We start from the raw sequence: 24,096 nt of genomic DNA on the forward strand, positions 1-24,096 counted from the left end.
GGGATTTATATGTCTTCACATTAATTGTATGTGATAAATGCAAGAGTGTGTGCTCTCTCTTTGAAAGAGAACTCACTAACTCAAGTTCGGTGGTCCTGGGAATCTTGCTTTCTTTGTGTATCTGTGAACATGTAAGGAAATCATAGAATTGATACTGAATGTATAAAAAGTTTTGGTTTTCTTTTTTTTCTTATTTCTTACTAGGAATCTGAGAAAAAGGGGTTAATTGATAGAATCCACATGGTCCAAGAGATCATCATAGCTGTTCAGAGCATCTTAGAAGAAATAGCATCATTTGGAGAGAGGATTAAAAAGTAAGTGCTAATTTTTTTCTTGCTTAGCCATGATTTGCAATGAAGCAGAGCCCAAAGGACTGAGGTGGAATGAATTTCTTGCTCCAGAAATGACTGCAAGGTGTACCATGAGAGCCTGGCTAGTCCTCCTACTATTGCTTCTACTCCAAAAACTTAGAGAAGCCACATGCTCTGCTGATAGAGCACTCTCATTCACCCATTTGCTCAGATTTCTGGTCTTGTCTCTCTGATAGGATAGGGAGTCATGATACCACACAAAGGAAAATAATGCTTGAAGACGTGAGCACTGAAGTATCAGGCTTTTCATTTCCTTCACATAATGTGGGTAGGAATTGATGGTTGGTGTTGGCTTTCCCACGCCCTCCCTGGCCTGGTTGCAGGGGTTACCGGTCACTTACTTCCCTACCCAACCCAACGCATTGATGGTTCTGTCTTTACCATTTTAAGCTGTCTGCTTCCTGTTGGTGCCATAAGGAAGCCTGAAAGGGGTTTTCTGGGGAGGCAGATAGGTTATTCCTGACCTTACAAAGGAGGGAGGTGAAAAGCCTGGAAAAAAATATTCCATATGCAAACACACACAAACTTTCATAACTCGGTCTTCACTGCAGCTTAATTGACCCACTTTGTTTTCTGTTTTGAACACAAAGTGATGGCTTGTGATTGAGCCACTCTAATGAGGAGCTGGGTTCAAGCTAAAAATACAGCAAATGCATCTGCTGTGGTTCCATGCCGGACACCCCAGCTGGGGTGGAAGTGGCCCAAAGATGTATTCCAGTCTATGAAGAGGGCACTGTTCTGCCCAGCTGCGTGGCAGGAAGACTCAAGAGTGCTTAAGCCCTATTAATTCTTGTATTCATTTTGGTAACAATGGTCTTAAAGAACACGTTGGGTATTAATGTGGATGCCCGATGTAATTTCAGAAGAATTCCATTGTAACTCAACAGTAATGTACCATTAAAAAATTGCCACCAAAGTTTTTCTGTAAGTGACAGACAGCATTGTGCTACAGCTTCCGTCTGTCACTCCAGTTATACCGTCGTAGGGAGTTTTAATAGTTTAACTGAATTGAGCTGTTTTGCTACTTTTTTTTTCCACTTTAACTTAAGCTAGGTTGATTGATAATGATGGGTCCTCTCCCACCTAACTTTACTTTATATCTAACGTCTATTGAAGCTTAAAAGTAATTTTTTTAGAGGCCTGTTAATTTTATCTGTCAAGGGAAGTTCATCTTATTTTATAGCCCAATAAGTGGTCCACATTCATCCTGTCTTCTTCATCACACATCATGTTGACAGGGAGTAGGAAGTTTAGCAGGCGGATTGTATGAAACAGATGTAAATCCACCTGTGGGCTCATTGGCATTTATGTAGTCCAGATATCTCAATGTTTGGTGCAGGTATCCCACAAGGGCACAGGGTGACAAATTAACTTCAGGCATGTAGTAGCCATAGCTAGTCGCCTGAAGTCCATAGTGGGCTTGCAGATGAGTTGTTTGAGCAAAACCACGTTCTGTTTTTGCAACAGTAGAACCAGTTGCGGCTGAGCCTCTGGAGAGTGCACTCCTTGGGAAAAATCGGCTGCAGGGTGGTGGTGTGCAGAAGCTTCTAGCATCCTATAGCTTATCCAAGACAGCCTCCTATATACAGTCTACTAAGGAATTGTTGTAAGCATAAGGAAGTGGAAGCAAATATATAAATACTGAGAGATTAATATGAGTATTATTCCCTAATGGTATGCAGAGAAGTGATTTTAACTGAGCTTTTAAGGCTTATCATCAGTCATAATTAATCCATTCCAAGTTATTGGTGGGGTTGAGTCTGGCTACCAGCCACGTTTGAGTCGTGCACTGACACACATCCCATGACATCTCCAGTGTGGCCCCGTGCAGCCAGCTCAGATGGCTCACACCTGCGGCGTGGCCTCATCGCCCATCAGATAATCTGCCCATGAATAATGGAGAGCTGACCGGTGAGCAGAGATGTGTAACAAGTGCGACATGTATAAGAAGAAACAAAAACAACTCGCTACATGCCTAACAACTTCACTGAGCTCCCCAGAGACTATCTTCTCTCCTCCTTATCATGATATCTGCCTCTCAGATATCTCCCTTAATCCATTATGGCATCCAGATACAGGAATCTGCTTATCCACCTTCCAAAGGGTCCACAATTTGAATGCAGTGAGCCCTGCTAAGAGGTCATTAAATTATTATTGGGTAGCTGAGTATTCACAGTGTCCAAGGACAGAAACACTCAGCAGGATTATTTTTCTTCTTTACAGCACATTCAACTGGACGGTGCCTTTCCTGTCTGTCCTGGCATGCTTGGTCCTGGCAGCAGCAACAGTTATCTTGTATTTTATACCTCTGAGGTACATTGTTTTAATCTGGGGTAAGTACTCCACTGTGTTTCATTTGCATACAGTAAATGCAATATATACCGATGGAATGAAATCAAACAAGCTTTCAACGACCTCTTACACAGATGACAAAGTGCTGGTGCTTAGAGGTGAATAGGCTATGGACTTGTTAAAATTACCATTTTTCTGCCCCTGGTGATCCAATAATCTGCTTTTCTTAGGGTTCTTTATAAGTTTACAACAGCACTGCAAGAAGAGCATTAGTCTAGGTAAACTACTTTCAATATCGTTCTTATGCCAGAGAGTAATTAGCTTCCTGGTGCTGGAGCCCTCCAGCAGTGGTAGGGAGTGGGCAACATGTGTTTGAAGAGCTAGACCATGGAGCTCGGTACCCCAGGAGCTTTTTGGGTCTTAAATCCCCCAAAATCAGGAGAAGCAGTGTGCTCAGTACCCCATGGTCTGACTGGAGGCACTGAGAAGCATCTCTCTATCAGGGATTGGAAGGGAGGGGTATAGTGGTTCGTCATGAAGTAGAAGAGGAGCTTTTTAAAACGAAAACTTTCCTGCTGTTTGAAGAAAAGTATGGTGATCATACTTTTCTTTCGCAAAAGGAGATGGCGTTCCAGCTGCTGAAGACTTTCTTCATCTCAGAATGGCCTTCTGTCCGATTTAGGGTGATAACTCTTACCTCAGACTTGAGGTAAAGCAGCTGAGAACACAGTGCAAGTAACCCTCACTGAATGGGTGAAGTTCAGCCCTGGAGTGGCTCTGGGTTGTGGGAACTCCCCCACCCCATCACCCTGACAGGGCTGAGCCACCTGCAGCTGTCTTGGCTCTCCCGGATACTGAAAAGGGTGGGAATGAGAAGGTGGCAGTACAAAAAGCTAGTATTGGGCTAAAAGTAAATGAAATAAAGGATTAAATTGAACAAAAGAAAGGGCAAAAGGAAAGGAGAGACACTGCTAGGAGTAAAAAGTTCAGTAACAAAATATTGCTGTTCTGGTATGGAAGACATGGTGAGTACGTGAAAATATACATCCGTTCGACATCATGTAGACTGACAGGGCCTTCAAATATGATACATGTTAAACAACTACCCTGTGGCAAGGCCTCAGAAGACCTTATGGTATTTTCTGTTTTTTAAAAATCGGGTACACAGAAAATTGTGTTGGCATTTTGCTACGAGTATGTGGCTTAACAGCTGAATCTCAGACGTGAAGCAGGTGCATTTCAGGGATTTTTGCTATGAGATTTTGGACAGGGACATGATGGAATTGAACGCTGTATTATGATCCTCAGAGGCAACTAGCGTTGGATATTTTTTCCTTCCTATTCTTTGAAATCAGTTAGCTGATTTTCTTCACCTAAAGGTCCGTTTGCTTTTCTACCACACATTTATGTAGCCACGCTACTGGTTGCTATCTCAGTGGGGAAGTGGTGGCAGCAGGTTGTTAAGTGACTGCATTGACACAAGGGGAGAGCTGGGAAGGATGCTCAGGTCCCTTGCTTTCTCATCCCAGTCCATGCAAAAAAGATGGCACTAGCTGAGGGCTGCTTATCACCCCCTTTCTTCAAAGGTAGGAGAAGAGAAGATCTCATGATCTCCACAATAATATGAACAATACACCCCTATATCTTTTCCCACCAGGGACCACCTCTGATAGCTGAAGCATAACTAAGTCCAGGGAGAACGTGGTAGTGTTGCTGCAGTTAATAAGCCAAATTGTTCAATATCAAATTAACATCAACCTTGTGATAAGTTTTTATAGCTTCCCACAGCATTATACTATGGCCAGCTTGTCAAATCTCATTCTGCAAATGGAGGAAAAGCTGTGAGATGTGATGAGAAAGGCAAGCTTTCATTTCCAGAAGAAATGGAAAGAAAAAACCCTTTATCTTGCTCAATTATTTTCAGAGCCCTCCAGTTCCCTGGGCAAGAAGAGAGGGAATGTCTTTGGTCACGTAGGATAGTGGATTTAACAGTCTTATCTGCAATTTTGTATATTTTCTGCACAGTATCCCTCAGAACAAGTACATGCTGCAATCTTTTTGCCATATTGTTGACAACAGATGATCCCCAAAGTAGAGAAATACCTTTACAAATAATGCCCTCTACTTCCTCCAGAAGGCACTTGTGAATGATTCCCCGTGACAGGGAACATGTGCTTGGCTTTAAGTCCGAGGCACTGTTTTCACACTAATTCTTACTTGTGAATTCCTCTTCCCTTTTTCACCTTGCCTGAATGATTTAGGAAGCAGAGAATAGAAAGGGGTTGTATTATTTTGTTTGCTTTTTTTTTTCCTCTTTCCTAGGCATAAATAAATTTACTAAGAAGCTTAGAAATCCCTACGCCATCAACAATAATGAGTTACTAGATTTCCTCTCCAGGGTACCATCTGATGTTCAAAAGGTAAGTAATGAATGGCCACCACCAACAGAGGCAACGAGCAGCACTGAGAGCTGCTGGGTGCTTGGCTTGGGGAATACGATGCCAGTGCACTTTTGAATAACGGAGATAAGGAATTGGGGAAAATCCACAAAGGGAGGAGGGGGAGGGTGTTAGAAGAGAGGGGAGCCAAAATCCTTTGTCAGAAGGATAAAATGATTGCAGAAAAATTGTCCTGAAAAGACCTACTTTAAAATGATCTGGAAAATCACCCAGCGTGGTTACTGAGCTGTGGTTTCCGTCACCTTTCTGCTCTGGTATTTGCACGGAAGGAAGAGGAAAATAGTCTCTTTGATAGAGATAACCATCCAAAAGGATTTGCTGAATTCTCACTTTTCTCAAAATGGGGAGAAGGTGGGGAGGGGTTGGGGGCATTATTTCTGTGACTCTGTGCTTGCTGTGGTCTTTTTCACGTCAGCTGTCCCTCAGAATTCTTCCTCCTCACCCACCTTGAGCTCCAGGCTTCCCTTGGACAATGAATGCTCTGCTCATCTTTTTCTTTAAGGAAAGCCTTGAGATGTGTGTAAAATACTCTGTGGTTGATCAGATCAATCTTGTACCATTATGGAATTATAGCTTTTAATCTAACCGGAATCTATCCTCCCTCAATTTCAGTCAAGTCTCGTCTCCTCTCCTATTTCTTTTAAACAACAACACTGTCTTCAGTAATCTCGCCTATCTTCCTGGAAATTATTTGAACAATAAGTCCTTTAGAATGTCAAGATCTGTTTATTTCTCTTGGAGGAAGGAAAATAGTCTTGCAGGGTAACGAAGCCACAAAATATAAAGGATTCTTTCCTTTGTTTTAATCAGCTGGAATCTGCATCCCCAGGCCCTGATCCCAGTGCCCTGGATCCCACTGACACTGTACCTTCCCCTGTGAATCGTGGTCCTTTCACAGTGAGGTGCTGCTCACTGCGAATAAGGGGATCACAATCTCGCCTGTAGTGATTTCACTCTGTTGGAGACAGAAAAATAATTGCCCACATGCCGTGTCGAGGCATCTGGTAGAAGCAAGGTTGGAAAAGGCTTCTGGTGACATTCATCTCAAGAGGCCACCAGATTGGTTGGTGGCAGCCCTAATAACTTGAGAGGAATATCTCCAGAGACTGGTGGGAGGAAAAAAGCTAAACAGGAATGATCATAGAGATGTTAAGCTTCAGTGTATTTTTATTTTTTGTCCTTGCTCTCGTAGAGTGTGCTGGATTTGCAGTGATGGTTTGCATATGCCCTTTTAGTGTTTATGTTGAAAGATAAGCTGCTTTTCTATTTATGCTTTATTTAACATTTACATTTATAACATTTCCTTGAGTGGTTTCTATCATTTTTGGGTCCTTTGAGCTCTCTGATAAAAATGATAACTGTTTTCTATGGGAGGAGTCATAAAGAGTTCCTAGGATGGGATAAACTTTTCGGTTTTCCACTAGTGCAATAGAAATAGTGAGCCTGTGTGACAGTGAAGTCATCCATGGCAGCTCCAGCTCTAGGGTCCCTCTCCTCTGCTTCCTTTTACATGCTGTCAACACATAATTGTTTCACTGTGGTACCCCAACAAGTTAGAAATTACCTCTGTCTGTACATTAGCTGCTTACAACCCACAGGTGATGGACAAAAGACAGAGGAAGAGTGGAAAAGGTGGCATGTTCAGCAAAAGTTTCCCCATGATTTCAGTAGGGGTTGGACTCAATCTCTTGAGGTCCCTTCTGACTCCTACGATTCTGTGAAATACTTCCCTGTAGCATAACATTTTGGAGATTACACCATCCTGGCCAGGATATCACATGTGTTTTAACCATTAGATTGTATATGAAATTGTTCTGAAAGGCAGAGGCAGCCTTGTCCAGGTTCTATTTGGGAAAATACTTTCCTTTTTGTTTTTTTTTTTGAAGCAATTAAATGTGTCAGCATCCCAAGGTCTGTGTACCATGACAACTGTCCTCTTACTGAGTATTGGGATCCACTTGAACTGATACTCCTGGGAGAAGTTTATTACACTTATAGGTTAATTCCAGAAAGATAAGGAAAACAACTCCCAAACCAAAACAAACCCAAAAGATCTAGCCTACATTGCTGAAATCAGGTAGAACCCCATGTATCTCATTAGAAAAATCTGCTTTTAATATTTTCGTTTCAAGAAATGATGCATGACTTCTCAAATCCTTCCTGCAATTAATCCCCCATGTTCCTGTGTTTAGAAAATGATTCATTACTTTTGAACCTTCCTTAGTTTCCCTTGGTTTGTCCTTGGGGAGCCATTAACACACACTGTAGTGAGCTAGAGTTACCTAACTGCAAACGTCATGTCTATTTGTTTTTACAGGTGCAGCACGCTGAATTGAAACCATACAGCAGCTCCAGTCCCATTAGGAAGAAGCGGAGTACGCTATAGGATGCAGCATGGTTTCAGGATGCAGCATCTCCCTCTGTACCCCCTACATGTGCACATGCTCTTCCCCCCCATTCCCTTCTTGCTTCAGAACAACACTATAACCACTGCCACAGACTTTTTATCTTCTTTTGAAGATGTGGGTTTTGATAAACACCTATCTTGGGTTGACTTTTCAAGCATGGAGTCGTAGCCCAAAAAAAGAGCTAAGTGGAATGTATGAAGTAGTTTGTGGGGTGGGGAGGAAAATGGGAGGGGATGGTGCAACTGCAACTTCCCCCCTGCCCCCCTTTCAATTGCTGAGGCAAGGCTGGATGTGGCAGCGCTCCGTCTTTTATGTAGGAAGAGATAATTCCGCTTAGTGTAGCAGATCAGCTGAGCTGATGTGAGAAGATGCTCTGAACCAGTTTTTAACATATCCAACAGATTTACATTAAGATATGAAAGCTATTCTTTTCTGAGCTAAATCACTGTGCCTAGAAAGGTTTAAGCTCTGAATTAACGAGTCTTTGATACCCATCTTCTGTTCAAGCAGTCTACATTTAAAAAAATTTTTTTATCATAATTAGCAGAAAGAGCTAGGAGCTCCAACAGTATCTCAATATTTCATCCAGTACTTGTGGGTTTTTCTTTTTCCTTTTTATTCCCTGCTGCCCCCCTCCCCCCAACTTCCTTTTTTTAAAGCCCACCCTGTGGTTAACTCTCTGGATACTGGAATCATCAGAGATCCATTGCTGGCAATGGATGCATGAGACCCTTCTGCCACGAAAGGATTAAGACTGTAGAAAAGCCCAACTCACTGACCTGAAAAGACTGTTGACTTGCCTTTTATAATTCCATCTCATCAGATATTTTCGGCATAGCTGTTGTTTTTCTGTCTAAATCCACAGGGGTCAACACTACAGATTCAAGAGAAAAACACTTCATAGCCTTAAAGAAACAAGTGCTTGTACAGAAAGAGTGCCCGGTGCCCAAGGACATGGTTGTGCAATAGCATGCAGGCTTTGGTCCATCACCCATGTCTCACTGGAGAAACTTAAGAAGAGACAGGAGAAAGGACCCCACTTTCTGTTCTGAGGAGAAGGAGATTTCTTGCTTACCAATCTTTTAGCTATTGTGCTTTTGCTTTATATAATTCAGATAACCAGCATTACTCACGTTGTTTGACTGGGGAAACACAGTCGTGTGTAAACTTGTTAAAGGTTGGTGAGAGTGTAGCCCTTGGTCCTTTAGGTGCTGTAGGACATTGTGGAAGCGACTTGCCACCACGATGAGGCATTGATGGAGCAGAGCTGGAGTTACTTCCTGTGATTCCCAGGCAGGTGTTAATGCCAGCATCCCCTGGGGTGGTTCAGAGTACAAAGAAATAGCTAATCCTCAGAGGCAGGTTTCTTTTTAACAAAAGCAGATTTTGGAAGTCATCAAATTAAAAGTAGAATGGGTAAAACCGTGCTTATGGGTTGGAGACCCAAATGGATCTGTACTGTGTGGTTCAGCAATGAGATCTTGTCAACTTGTGTGAATTTGAAGGAGTAAAACTAACACCGGAGTATCTTCTGCTGGATTATTAGCCAGATTCAGTGATTTTTTCAAGAAGTCTAGTTTTTTGAAAGTAACAAGCCCCACTCTGCCTTCGAACAAGGCACGTTTTTTTTCATTGACTTGATTGGATGAAGAATGTATTTTGCTCATGCAAAGCTGTGTGTAGCTGCAAATGGAAAGATAGAAAAAAAGATTATCCTGGTTTTAAAAAGCCACAAAAATGCCTCTTTGTGTGCATGTGTGCTTGTGAACCCCCGTGTATGCGGAGTTGTGTATAAAAAAAGAGTACATGTATAATGTATTTATAGGTGAGTGTGTGGGGGAAAATGGGTGAATATACAGATTTTAAAACCTTGAAAATGTTTATGAAAATGCCAAAGATTCTAAAGCTTATCATCTTGTGTCTGTTCTTCTTCATTTTGTATCTTTCCCGGCATGTCTCTCTGGCTGAGCCAGATCTCTGCATGATTTGATTTACTTCAAGTTAATGAAGCTGGTTGGAAAGAGCCTTGTAGAAATTATAAAATCTCCAGTAAATCTCCTTCTTGTACATACAATAGATGTCCGCGTACCCCTTTTGTTAAACCAGTTTCTCAATCTTCTGTGTAAACAATGCCTCATTGTCTCGCTTTAAAATATCATCTGGTTTATCATCCTGTAGTCTTGTCATTTTGTAAGGACTGAAGTCAGACGTTCTTAAGCAGGCATGTGAGATCTGATCATTGAGTGAAAACATTCCACTGCAGGAGATAACTGTTTATTTATTCAGAAGTTGGGACTGCTACTTTAATAGTTGGGTTTTTTTTTTATTTTCCTATAGATTTTTCCACATGGAACTCATTTCTGTTTAGGAGACAGGGTGATGTCTTTTTTCCAGTGTAGATATTTTGTGTTTCAGAATAATATGTATTAGATTGTTACACTGGAGACATACCAAATGAAGGGGTTTGGGTAGTCCAGTACCTATATATGTTGTAATGAGCTCTTTGTTTTGATAAATGCTGTTTGAGATGCAATAAAGATTTGAGGTTAAGCTGATGCTTTTAATTTATCTGGATCAGGATATATGTTTTCTGTTCTTTAAAAATGCTTACTGTGCTACAATATATAGTATCTGACTAGATAAGCAAGTACATTGCATGACAGTGCAGTGTAACAGCTAGTGCTGAAGGTTACTTGAGATGGAGATGGTGCTGCAGCAGGAGGTGAGCTGAAGACCTACCCCACCTGGTTGCTTACAATGATTTAGCTGGGGTTTCCTAAGCCCTATGTAAAGGAAAGGAGGGTTATCTGCATTTACTTGCTTGCTCTGGTAATCAAACTCTTTATTCAGATTTTTCATTTGATTCTCAAAGCAAGAGTATTAGTTGATATATAGCTTTACATGTCCAATCGTGTGTGTAAATTATGGGGTTTTACATTGTTAACCTGTTCACTGTGTAACATGGAAATTAGAAACCTACATTTTTAATTTAAGGTAGTTGTTTCAGCTTAAGAATATGTACATCCACAGTCTAAAGTCTCTTAAGACCAGAAGGCATTTGCAAATTTAAATCTAAGTGTGGGTCTTTGGGATGACTCTGGATTACAGGATCACGTAGATGTATGACTAACCCTGTCTGCTGCCTGTGCAGTGTGTAAATAACTGGATTTGACATACATGTGCAAAGGCAGCATCTACTCGTGTTTGCCCAAACATAAGCTGCTGCTGAAGGTTGGTTTCTTGAATAATCACGAGTAGGGCTGAGGATTTGGCTCCCCTGTGGATCCCTGAGAGTAAAACTCGGTCACTGAAATGCACCTTGGGGCAAGCAGGTGAACAAGAAAATAAAGCAACGTCAGTGGAGATGTCCCACACCTTTTGTTTCTTTTATTTTCTGCTTGCAAAGATCCCACGTTACCTTCAGCCGTAGCTGTTCTGCTTCCCCTCAGTCCCTTCCTAAGCCACCCGCGGTACGGAGCTGCTGACCTGGGCTCCCATCTGAGTCCAGCCACCCTGCACCCCTTTGCCTGGGGAAGGGAAAGTGTGTCTCCCTTGGAAACCAGACCAGTTGCTGCTGGTAAGAGTCCTCAGAATGCCCTGAGCTGGGCTGTCCCGCTAGGAAACACAGACTTGCCATTTAATTTCCTGTACTCTACATGGGGCTATGTTTTATTTTATTTCTGTAATTTGGAGGGCCTGATCCTGCAGACATTAATACAAGAGGGACCTTTTCCCATCAGATGGGTAGGTTCACACCAGGAAGGAATTTTGTGGCTCTGATGTGTATGAAAAAATCGGCAATACATATTCTAATCAAACCTTAACCTTTAGAGGCTCCATCCTTTAAACTGAGCTGATAGACTGTTTGGGAAATGTTAGCTTTGACTTTAGAGACTGTGGTGTGTGTTAGAAGTGAATCCTGTTCTGACAGTATTGTTCTGTGTATTTTAATCTGTAAAGCTACATGTGTCAGGGCCCCGGCGCATCTACCCCTGCAAATCACACAGGGACATGATAAGAATAGCTGCTCTTTTAGCATCCTTAAAGTCAGCAACTCTGAAGGAAGCTGAGATACTACGAATGATTAATAATCTGCTGCATTGCAGATGGAGTGTTTTAATCGGTCTCAAACTGGAGTAAGTTAAGCCAGGTGGAATTCCATCATTTTGGGACAAAGTTATCTGCCTGATAGTTTATCAGTGGGGAAGACCCTCAGCAGCAACGGTAATTATATAGTTCAAGGAGCATGTGAGCAAAAGATAAGTTTGTGATTAATGTAAATATTCACAAGTGTTTAGAAATAATGTTGGAGTGAAAAAGCCAGCCTCTTGAGATGATAGCATTTTTAATCTGCTTTTCTTGGTGATGCTTTGACTTAAAACAGTGCAGCATTTCAAGAGAATTTAGAAGGTCATTTTGTTTTGAATGAAAGACGTGCTCTTCTGACATGAATCATGCAGCTGGGCATGGGAAAGCAGGAGGTGGCGTTCAGGGCTCGGTGTTTGCAGCAGCAGCAGCACCTGGGCGGGCATGAGTTCAAGTTCTCAGTGTGGCTTTAACCTGAGGGCTGGTGATTCTTGTTAAATTTTACGTGAAGGAATGTTGCCAATCAGTGCCTGCGTGTCAGATTGAACACCTGCGATTTCCCTCTTGGCTGAACAAGATGGTATGCCTCTTGCAGGGAAAGAAAATAGCTGGAAGGCATGCTGGTGTAAACTTCTTTTGTGCTGATGTCCTAAAGCAACCAGCCTTCCAACCTCTTCAGGACTTCCTTGCAGGAGGAAGGTGGGTAAGGCTTATAGACTGGGCACATACATCTGGTTCTGGGTGTTCCAGGACCAACAAAGGTCAGATTTAGATGGACTGTACCTCATATGAGTGCTCATTGGTTGCTAGAATGGCTCCATGAAACAATGTACCCTAGTGCATTTCAAAGAGTTGTCTTCAGCCTGTGAGGGAAGGATAAAGCACTGGGCTCCAATGATCTGAGGGTTAGGTGGCTGGATATGGGTAAGGAACCTGTGCCTAGGGACTGCTTCCCCAGGGAGTCTGTGACTGCTGAGCTAGTGATTTTTCCTCTACATCTGATGTGGTGAGATTACGTTTCTAGCAGGTGAATTAGGGGTTTTTCTTCTCTTGATCTCTACGTTTTTGTAAGTTACTTTTATGACCAGGAAGAATATTAAATGTTAAACTGTCATCTACCAAGTGGAGATGATAAAACCTAAAGACTTGGGACTTCCAAGTGCTATGTTCAGACCCAAAGGCACGTTGGGATCAAATGGCGTGGAATACAAGCTCTCTGAGAAGTGCAGATCTGCTTGCCTGTACTGTTACAGTGATTTAAGAGATGCTGGCAGTTACTTAATTTGCACCCTCAATAGAGGTAAGTTATTAAGAGGGGGTTTGTCTTAGTGCGCTATAATAGAATAGTGGGCCTGGGTTGGAAGAGACCCCAAAGGTCACAGAGTTCCAACCCCCTGCCACAGGCAGGCCCACCAACCTCCAGCATGATCTAGATAAGGTTGCCCAGGGCCCCATCCAACCTGGCCTTGAACACTTCCAGGGATGGGGCATCCACCCCCTCTCTGGGCAGCCCATTCCAGCACCTTACCACTCTCTCTAAAGAGCTTCTCCCTAATATTGAATCTAAACCTTCTCTCCTTTAGCTTTAATCCATTCCCCTTGTCCTGCCATTGTCTACCCTTTTAAAAAAGTTGATTCCCCTCCTGTTTCTCTGCTCCCTTCAGGTACTGGAAGGCTGCAATGAGGTCCCCCCGCAGCCTTCTCTTCTCCAGGCTGAACCAGCCCAGTTCCCTCAACCTCTCTTTGTAGGGGAGGTGCTCCAGCCCTCTGATCATCTTCATGGCCTCCTCTGAACCCTCTCCAACAGTTCCACATCTTTCTTGTACTGGGGGGCCGAGATCTGGACATAATACCTGCTGTACTCCCAAAGTAAAAGTCTTGTACCTGTATTGAAGCAGAGGTGCCCTGTGCAAAGAGCATGTGGTCCTATCGACAAAAAAACCCCAACACTCTTAGTTTGACTTGTGTGCTGAATTTTGCTTTGATCATGGCTGTCTGATTTCTCCCTCCACCTTCTGTCTGTCTGGGGTCGGCTCCCTCCACAGAGGGAGAATCTGGAGCAGCACAGCAGCTACAACCTTAGAAGCGAGGCGGGGAGGTGGGGGAGGAGGTCTCCCCCCATCTCTGGCAATAGACGACTTTACTGAAAGTCAATGCCATTCCCTTGCATTTATCACTGCCACTCTTGCTCTGCATATTTTTGGTATTCGCCATGCATTGTTAGCAGTGATTGTCATGTAATTAAATCACCGCTCATCACAAGAGCCTATTTTTATGCTGAGATAAGCATCAGAAGTCGGCTGCAGCGTCCCCCAGATCAATAAAGATGTTCCCTGTAGGATTACAAATAGTCTGGGGTTGTACAGGGCACTAGAATTAATTAGGAATGATTTCTCTTTTTCTTTCTTCTTTCAATACATTTTTAATTGTTTATCCATTTTCGATGGGCTTGTTTTTAACTCTGCCGTGATGGTCCAGATGCTTCTGTTCAGACCTTTTGAGTGTGATATGATATCAGTCTGGGCAATACCATTTGTCGTAAGGAGTCGCTGTTATCATCATCTTTCCCATAGTCATGTGCGACTGTCGCTTCAAAATATGTTTCTGCATGAGATATTTGCAACTCAGGCTTTGCACTGGAGATGGTGGTTAAATGGGTTTATTAAGTGGTTGAACTTGGAGACCTGAACACAATGCATAACCTTCGGGTGCTATCCTGAACGTTTTGGCATTTTGATGGGAAGACCAGAAGATGAGTGGAGAAACTTTGAGTCGTTTACTGAGGAAGCATTTGCCCAAGGTCACAGAGCAGCTCTGTAGGAATGATTGCCTGGATTGTCATGGTTTATACTTTCTTATTCTTAGCTGTCCACCTACCTTTGGCTTGTCTTTACATCTTCTCCAAAATGGTTTTATCCTCCTCCAAGGGGTATTCATCCAATACCAGGATCTGCTGCCTCTCCCTACCTCCTGAAGTTAGTGATGCTGCCCACAGGGAAGTCCAGGACCAGCATCGACCCCGTGTCAGAGTCCCGATGAGAGCCGTGTGTGCAGACCTTGGGAAAGCCTCTTGAGTCCCATCGCTTGCTGTAGAGATAAAGGTTGCAACAGGTCACGGAGGATGGGGTTATTCAAAGTGGTTCCTTAAAAAGAAACTAACTGGAGCAAAGTTAAGGTGCTTGTTTGGGAGCAGGGTTTCTAACACAGCCTTGAAGTTATTATAGTATTGGCCAGGTACACAACTAGGCATCATGGATTGCCTGTGTAGGATGCTTCAGTGAGACAGGAGTGCCTAGAGAGTTTCTGAAAACAGAGTAATTGTGTCCAAAAATGGACAAGGCATAGCAAAGGAGGAGGTCTTCCTTTTCCCTGCTCTTTGGTCAAATGGCTGAGGGATGTGCTCTTCTCATCCAGCATTATAAAAAAATGGAAAAAGCTTCTTCAGCTGTGCTGAGCAGGAGTGTTTGCTTCCTTGGAGGCTCGGGATTCCTTTTAGGGAGTAGAAGCAGTGTCAAGATTCCTGTAGGGAAATACAGCCACTTGTCTACATGAAAAAGGAATGAACTGCTAAATATTTTGCACTTGTGCTGTTGTACTGAAGTGTTGTTCTTCATGGGCTGCACCTGGAGTGCACTGAAATCAAATGCCTGCTCAGCAAAAAGGCTTTGGGCTACCTCTGTGAAAGGGATAAATGCTGGTCAAATCTGCTGCTGATAAAGTAGGTACTCCTGATGCAGAGAGGATGGTGGTGCCCTGGAAGAGCTTTCCCAAATGCAAGATGGTGGTCCTTGGAAATGATTGGGTCGTGCTCACTGCTAAATGAGGTAAGAACAGCAAATGTTGCTCTAAGCATCTCTCACCTGGCTGTGGATGCTGTGCTCACTCCAGCCTGGAGGACAGCGCTGGGGCTTGTGCTTTGCTCTCGGTCTGTCTGTCCACCCTATTCCTTCATGGTGATAAAGATTTACTAGCTTTCAGTGGCCAAACCTGCTGATGCTGTGCGAGAGTATTCCTGTTTGAAAAGCAGAAAAACTGATTCAGGGACAAAGAACTGGGAAGCAGCTGTGTTTCGAAAAGCACAAGGATCCTCAAGAGCTCCACGCTGGTGCATAGATGCTGCTTCAGGTGTAGCTTCACCCCATGGCAGTATAGGGCAGCCTATGCCTGGATCTGCCACCTCTGAGATGAACTACTGTAGTTTGGACCCACTGGGATCCAACACTGTGTGAAACCATGGCCTGTCTTCTGCTTGCGTGGTGAACCAGGAGAACGTAACCCCTCCATAGGTGGTGGGTTTTGAGGAGCACAAAGCACAGCAGATCCCTGCTGCCTCAAGTAGGGTTTATGAAGCATGCTTTGCACGGCGTGTGCATGCAGCTGTGCCCACGCAGAGGCAGAAGCTGTTCAGCTCCTGCCAAAAGCTGATTGTGCCCAGAGCATGATAGGATGCAGGCTCCTGTCAGCCAGCCAAAACCCATCTGCCCAGGATTTGCATGTGGCAGCGCAGGAAAAGGGCTGGCAGCCCTTGAACATCTTCAGGTTAAAAGCTTGCTGTAAACTGTCGGAATTGAGCCTCTTGTATGATCAGCCACGAGGATGCTGCTGCATTGCTCAAGTTCTGGAAGCAAGGTGTGTTTTTTGTCCCACCACAGAGTTATGCACTGGTTGTAGAAAGGACCTCATCTTCCTTGGTCATGCTGGCAGAGCCTTGATTTCTGCACTCAGTCCTGGCCTTCATCTGCACACCAGAAAATTCAAGTTTGCGGTTTTTCCAGTTGTCACCTCCGTCCTTCCTGGGAACTCCCCTGAAAAGGCAGCGCCCAGAAGTGTAGTGTTCAAACATGCTCAGAAAGTGGGGAACTGGGGGATGTGAGTGGGGTTTCTGCAACTATTCTATTGCACATGCATAACGTTAGTGTTTCTTTACAGATAGATATTTTCCATTTTCTCATGCATTCAGTCTTTTCCATCATCACCTTGTGACTTGGATTAAGGTAATTCAGAACAGGAGAATCTTCCTATAAAATATATGCTTGCTGCAGTAATTTTTGCCAGAAATAATTCTTCCCATTGCCAGGTCTTAGGGTCAGTTTTCTTGCCATGAGCCTTCCTGTTTTTATTGCTGTTGGTAGTATTGTTATTAATATTGTTCAAGCATGTATGAGATTTGAATGTAAACCCGTTACACGTTTTGACTGACTGCAGCTTGGAAGGAGGGGTTGGCTTTCATGTGATGTGTAGTGTTATGGAAAACTGGAATACCTGACCAAAGAGGAAATATGCTGAGATTTGCAGTGGGTAGTTGCCTTAAATCTGTTGGGCACCATCCCATTCCCACTGCGGTCAGCACAACTCTCACTGCTCTGAAATCAGCCCTGGGCAGCACTGCTGGGCAGTCACCTCCGTGGCCTATACTGTTTGCAGTTGTGTGGTTGCCTAATAGATAATTTGCAAGTGGTCTGTGAACCACATGTACAGAAGTCTCTGGTACGATACTAATTTACTGTCAAGGTCTGGGGACAGACACAGATCCAACGTGCTGCTTGGGGGGGGGGCTTCAGCCCTGCCCGACATCCAGTTTAGAGGTTTGATTTCCACGCAGCATGTCAGGGGTTGCTGATGGATGGGCTCAGCCTCCCCTTTGCCTGTGTTTAGACATCTCCAGTCAGGGAAATATTTCCGTAAAAATAACCCCTCCCCACCCCTAAAAGTTTATCTAGTTCATGCATGGGTGCTACAAAACCCCTTGTTCATGGCTACAGGACGTGGCTGGACATTATCTGTCCGGTATTCCGGACGGGTTTATTTTGGGGTGGTCAGAAAGGAAATCCCAAGTGTAGAGGCGGGTGGGACATTTTTGTTGAATTGATGTGAAAAAAAGAAAAATACCTGGCAATTTGGAAGGGTTTTGAACTCTTACCATAAGGCTCTGGGACATGGATGAATGGTCAGAGAGGAGATGACTGGGTGGGATCAAAGGTCCTACGGCATAACTCATCGTGGTGAGAAGTTCCTATCTCACAGTGAAAGTATAAGAACTGGCTGCCAGCAGCGTGACCCGTAACAGTCAATTCATCAGAAGGATTTCCTGTCTGGATATGCAGATGTGTGCACAATTATTTTACCTATCTTTGCAAACACAGTCCAAGTCCCCGCTCTCTTAAATAAATCTTGGCGCTGTCCCTTTCAGAAGGCATCTCAGGTTCAGCCTGCTTGCCTGCATCCTGCATAGTTTTGTTCAGCAGAGTCCTTGCAAACAGCCCGTCTCCTCTTCCCTTTCCGCTTCCCCTTCCTCCTCCTCCCATCCCACCGCAATCACTGCTGCCCAGACCCATCCTTCACTCGCACAAAACTGATTTCTGTTTATGGAGCAGCTGGCAGCAGCAACGCTCGATCACTGAGCGATGACTAAGAAACAAGCCCACTTTTCCCTTAGCTGTCAGGAGCTTTTAGAAATAACACCCTCCTCTGAGGAAGTCAGAATAGCAACAGGAAAATAAGTAAAACCTATTATAAAACAGTTGTCCAAGAACTTAGGCACGGCGCAGGGTAGAGATCAATATGCTGTGAAGGTTAAATCTATTTTCACACTGTGTTCTATTTCACAGTTTAATGGTGTTTTAATGTGTCTGTCACTGAGCCCCCTTCATGTTATGCAGGTAGAGCCTTTACAAAGGAGAAATAACGTTGGCTTTACAAGCTTCACAGTAACATCTTATTTACCAGCTGAGATCTGACGCTTTCCTCTCTGGAGATACGCCAGGGTTTGACTATTTTATTTTATTTTTTAGAAGACATAATGCAGTGTTGCATTTACAATAATTTTTAGATGGATTTTGGGGGATGCCTGGAGGGATGGGAGCAGCAGGAGTGTGTGTGTGTGCCTGTGTAGAAGGAACGGAAATATCTACTGCTGTTTGTACAAGCTGAATGCGTGGAGGAGATGCAGAATTCCCAAGCTTGAGTTTGCATCCAGTCCAAAATGGTGCATTTGAATGCTTTAGCCTGAACTCAGCTGCCAGTGGGATGTCGCATTGGGCCTGCGGAGAGTGTGGGGGACAAAGAAGAGCGATCACAGCCTGAAGAAAAGATGCTGAGAGAGGGTGAGGTGGAAGGATGGCTGATTTCAGCCTGCACCAGTGGGAAGGATGAAAGGGGAGGGAGGGAGGAAGGGAGAGGAAGCAGAAGTGGTATAAAATCCAGGGCATGTGCACTGCTAAAGGACACACACCACCCTCTGTGTTTGGGTTGAAGCAGTTTTTATGTCCATAGCTCAGTTCACACCTTTTGCATAGAAGTTGGGGAAGGAAGAAAACCTGCTCTGCTTTAATTACCCCTCTTGAGCTTCAGCTAGGGAAAGGAGAGACCAGGACGTTCTAGTCAGAGCCTGGCTTAGAGTTCAGATGTATAACTGAGTGTGTAAATGTCACATGTTGGTGTAATGACCTGCTCAGTGAGGATGCTTTGAGAACCCTCCCACTGCCTGCGGCTGAGCCAGGATGTGGACGCAGCCTCCGGCCCTTTCTGTCTGGCTGCCACGAGCCGGGGCTGTGTGCAGCTCTGTTATCTCACCCTGACAAGGCTGGGTAAGCCGCAATCACAGAGCTCCTCTGGTTTTGCCACCAGTGAATCTGAGTGCTTGCATTATCAGCAGGAGGGACCTGCTCCAGACATCCTCATGTTGTAACTGATGTGCAGAGTCAGGGGAGTCAGAGAAGTACAACCTGCTTGTGCCGGTGCCTTCTCTTGTGCGATCTCTCTGCCTCCCTCCCATCTCTGCCCTCAGCAGCTCCCTCACACTGCTGGGAGAGCGTGCTCCTTCGCAGCTGCGTTGCCTCCCTGATTCTCCCATCTTTTGCTCCCTCGGTTGCTCTTTACCCTCCCCTTCCTTTGTCTCCCAGCCAAATGACTTAACTCGGTGCAAGCTCCTGGGAGGGATAGGCTGGAGGAGGGGAACACATCAGAGGAGGAGATGCAATATTAAGTTGTCTTTAGAGCAACTTGTTAAAAACCTCAAGCTTCCTCTCTACTGGCTGCTTTGCCAGAGCGATAGGCCTTTACTCTGTACAGGGGATGCTGAGGGCTGCTGCTTGCTGGACTCAGACTTTTTAGGCTTGCAGAGCTTTGACTTGGCTTAACCTGTGTATCCCACTGTAGCAGAAATGTCTGCAATGTGTGTTTTGGCTTTGGTGTGCCCTGTGCTCTGAGTTCATCTCTTTCCCCCCTTCCGCTTTCCATTGTTGGAACAACAATCTTCGGCTGGATGCAGAGCGCAACTGGCTCTGTATTGTGGGGCCAAAACAAACTCTCTGCTAGCATGTTTTCCATCCTCCACAAGGTAAAATACCAGCTCTGAGAGCAGCTGAGTCCTGGTGGGAGTCTATTGTCTGGAAATCTGATGACTGACTTCACTTTGTCTGAAGCAATACTGCTGAGAAACACATTTTCATCCTTTGGAGCTGGTGGAACAAAGTATTTGGACCATGAGTGGGGGAAGGACCTACCTTTGGAAGGCTGCAACAGTTCCCTCCCCAACCACTACTGCCACCAAAGTGCAGCCTGTTGCATTAAACATCCCCATGATTCTGGCCTGCAAACCACAGCACTCACTATAACTGTTCTTTCCAAATGGGTGGTAACCTCTGAGAAGGTCAGAGCTGGGGATGGAAAACTTTAGGGAGATGCCAAAATAGATGCAGCCCACTTTTCCACTCTAATTTTGCAAATCCAAGATACTCAAGGAAGGTTGTCACCCGATATTCCTTGCAGAATTCATGCCTGGCCTTGTGTGAAATGGTAAGGAAAATATTCTCTACTCCTTAACAGAGTCTGGAGCTTGAACCTTGTGTCTTTGGGTTTTGTTTTGTTGGGAGGATTCACTTGCTTTTGTTTTTTAAGGGCTGTTTCTCCTACTTCAACCACTGGAGAAAGTTTACAAATATTTGAATTAACAGCTGGGACGTACATGTTGGCAAACACTCACCCAAGTGAGGTTGCCTTTCTGAAAACAATCTGGATGCTTGTTATGGTTCTAACATTTAGAGACTGAACTCATGCAAGTTTGCTTCCTTAATCCTAGAGTCACAGATAAAACTGAAAATTGAGAAAGCTTCCCAATCAAATGGCTTTGCAGTTTAATGTCAGCTTTTAGAACGAAAACTTTAATGCCTTTGGCAATCCACAGCCATTTGCCTTATACTAGGTGTTGGGGGTTTAGAAAAGTGACAAAAGCACCACTAAAATAGGGATCTTTCATTATTATAAACTTTCTTTCCTGCTTTACAGAGGAGACCTCGGCACAAAGCACCTTTGTCTTGCTCAAACAAAATGTTTACTGAGGTCATTAATACAGTAGTATAGCTTTTGAAGACCTCAGATTTACCATGAGTTTCCTCCTGAAATATTAAAATGCTGAAATCACAGAGTTGAATAAAATTAAATGTTTGAGAGAGGAAGATATCCAAACTGTAGTGACTACTAAAGAAACGGTTAACACGCAGCAATAGGGTAGTTGGGTGCTGCCTAATTCTCACTGATAGAAGCTAATGGGTGGTTTTCTAGTGCAAGACAATTAATGTTCCTTGTAGCTGGGAGAAGGGATAGTTTTGTGTCTCTTGCTGTGAGAAATCCAGCATTCCCTTGGGATTAGGGAGTTTCTCTGCTTTAGGGTGTTCTCTGCTTTGCTCAGTTGTGTGTGCACGCTTGAGTACGTGCTGGGGCTCATCTGCAAACTCATGTTGGGCAGCAGAGACAGACCTGAACAACTGCTTGAAAAGAAAGGGGTCTGGATGCTCACAGATGGAAGGACAAGAGTATTAGTGAGCATCAGCCAGGGCAGAGATCATGTTACTGTCTAAGGAGAGAGAATGATGCAGGTTTGCTGGTGTGGTCCATAGAAATGAATAGTTACTGGAATATCATTTAGATTTTTCTTTCAACATTCTGTTCATCAAGCTTGGTAAATACTGTTCTGATTTTTTTTTTTTTTTTCAAATGAGCATTTGAAAATGCTGAATGATGTTGCATGGAGACTTTGTCCTGTTGGATTGTCTAGCAACCTGAGAGGAGCTCATGGTCCTGGACTCTGAGTAATGAACTTCTTCAGAAGCTCATATCCAGTTCCACTTGCATTTGATATCATTTCCAGGGGACTCTTACCTGCAGAGATTTTTGACTCCTTGAGTGACTTTTTGAAGTCATGTTTCCAATACTGATGTTTACTTATGGCTGCTTGTATTTTCCAGGTCTCTTAAATTTCCTTACTTCACATAAATTTTTTCCCTGTAAAATTAACCCTACACCAAAGACTTGTCAGCATCACTGAAACAATTCAGGTGGATTCAAATACCTGCAAAACATTGTCTAAATCCCTTATGTAGGTCTAATACTTTCTGAAATTTAAATGAAGAATAAACATTATCAAGAAAACTCAATAGTGTCTTTTAAGGAACTCCTCCTAGTAATGCGGTGGTGACAGAGGTACATGCTGCTATAAGTTCTCTGTGTCTTTAAAGTTACAGTCCTTAACTTTACATCACATAGTTTTGCCAGTAATGCTCTTTTTCATTTTTTGCCTCTTTTAATGCTAGATTTGCAGGTGTCCAGTGAGTTACAGGAGCAAATCAGTTCATAAGCTGAAAGTAAGTGCTGATACAGATTTAGACAGTGGTCTGAAATACCAAGGCCATTTCCAAAACAGAAAGTGGCAAGCTGTTAGTTAAAACTTCTGATCACATTTCATATATTTTATTTAAACTTCCAGCTATGTTTCAGTGCCAGACTTTGGAAAATATTTTGTAACAGTGCAATGGCTCTGATAATAAGTCAACCTGAGGAAAAAAAAGACTCAACAATTATCCTTCCCACCCAAACCTTTTCTTAGAAGCAGGATTAGAAATTTCTAATGGCATTTTACTCCCACTATTGCCAAAGAGAGTTTTATCATTGACTTGAAGGGAAGCAAAGTTTAACCCCTGAATTTTTGCATTGGCAAAGAGGAGGAGTAGTTCAGTTGTTAGTGGATTTTGGACTGGAAAGTTGTTGTTATAAATAAGACAAGTTCTATTTAAACTAAATCGAGCAGTTCCCAATTCACCTCAGTTGAGGTTCTCATCCTCTGCTTGCCTCCCTGCTAAAAATCTGTTCAGGTGCTGTCATGATGCAATGAATATATATTTTATATATATATATATATATAAATTTATTGATTATAATGAAATTGCTCCACTCTGCTGCAGGCGATGCAGCGGCTGAAACACGGTAGTCATGGACCTGACACAACGCCGACGGGAAGCCAGGAGCTGTCAGAAAGGTCAGAATTTCAATGATGTGCCTGTGCATTTTCAGTGCTCGTTGTGTTCCCCTCTGCCAGCCTGTTGTTTCCCTTCCTTACCGGTTTGGAGCACACACATCCTCTCAACAGACCTTCCTGGATAAAAAGATGTAGTAAGTAAATAAATGAGGCAAGTTTCAGTCAGAAATCTTCAAAAGCCTGATGGAAGGAGATATATTGGGGAGCATGAAGTTGGCTGTGGTCCATTGAACTCTCTTGAGCATCTCTCCTTTCTACTCCAAAAGGTTTGTACCTTTCCTTTTTCCAAACTGTTTTGCTAATGCCCTTCTCATCTGCTGCCTACCTGCCAGTTCTGCTCACAGATGTTGCTTAAAACAAAATGTTTACAAGGTGTGATTGACCTGGTTTAGGTCTGAAACTTAGTCCACTGCATTTAGAATATTTAAGAGACATGATCTGATTTGTGCCTGCAAAATTTTATCAACTCAATTGCAAATTAGATAAACTCAGGACATCAGTTCTCAGCTGAATTTCATCCTTAGCTGAAAGCATCGAATCATTATCTGTGTTTCTGTTGTGGGAGCTCGGTGTAGGCTCCAATGTTGGTCTGAGGAGCTGGAGATGTAGTAGTGTTACACCCTGCTGTACTGGGTCTGATTGACTTTGCACAGTGAGGGTGACAGAGCCCTGGGACAGGCTGCCTAGGGAGGTGTGGAGTCTTCTTCTCTGGAGATATCCAGGATCCGTCTGGATGCCGACCTGTGTGACCTGTCCTAGGGAACCTGCTTTGGCAGGGGGATTGGACTTGATGATCTCTGGAGGTCCCTTCCAACCCCTACGATTCTGGGATTCTGTGACTTACCTGTGGTCACTGAGCAGGACCATACATGTCTAAGGGTCACGTTGTGGTCTCCTGACAGTCCTGTGCTGTAACCATGATAGCACCCTTTGGAGCAGATCTTTTTTCCAGCTGTGAATCCCTAAAACATTGCCAGTGGAGATGACGATTCCTGTGTAAATGTGAGCTGATGAGCATGGGCTTGATCTTCACAGTCACCTTTGCAGACATTTTGGATGTGCAGTCACAGCCCCTTCAGCTTGAAGCGTTCAATAGTTTATTTGAAACCAGTTCTGTGGTATTTATCTTTGTCTTTGGGGAAGTGTTTGCCTTTTTTTTTTTTTTCTCA

At 43.7% G+C, this 24,096-nt stretch overlaps 1 protein-coding gene across 2 annotated transcripts in view; it reads left to right on the forward strand.

Moving 5' to 3' along the window:
* Positions 1-7,508, forward strand: part of MCTP2 (multiple C2 and transmembrane domain containing 2) — a gene marked incomplete at both ends in the record, with an annotated part of 101,772 nt that extends 94,264 nt beyond the window's left edge. For both annotated transcript variants that reach the window (XM_084268088.1, XM_084268087.1), the window contains 4 exons: positions 205-314; positions 2,595-2,704; positions 4,986-5,083; positions 7,440-7,508. In XM_084268088.1, coding sequence (XP_084124214.1) covers positions 205-314; positions 2,595-2,704; positions 4,986-5,083; positions 7,440-7,508 — 387 coding nt within the window. The remainder of the gene's footprint in view (positions 1-204; positions 315-2,594; positions 2,705-4,985; positions 5,084-7,439) is intronic.
* Positions 7,509-24,096: the final 16,588 nt, after the last annotated feature.

Source organism: Gallinula chloropus, assembly GCF_964237585.1.
Source record: "Gallinula chloropus genome assembly, chromosome: 9".
NCBI classification, from domain to species: Eukaryota; Metazoa; Chordata; class Aves; order Gruiformes; family Rallidae; genus Gallinula; species Gallinula chloropus.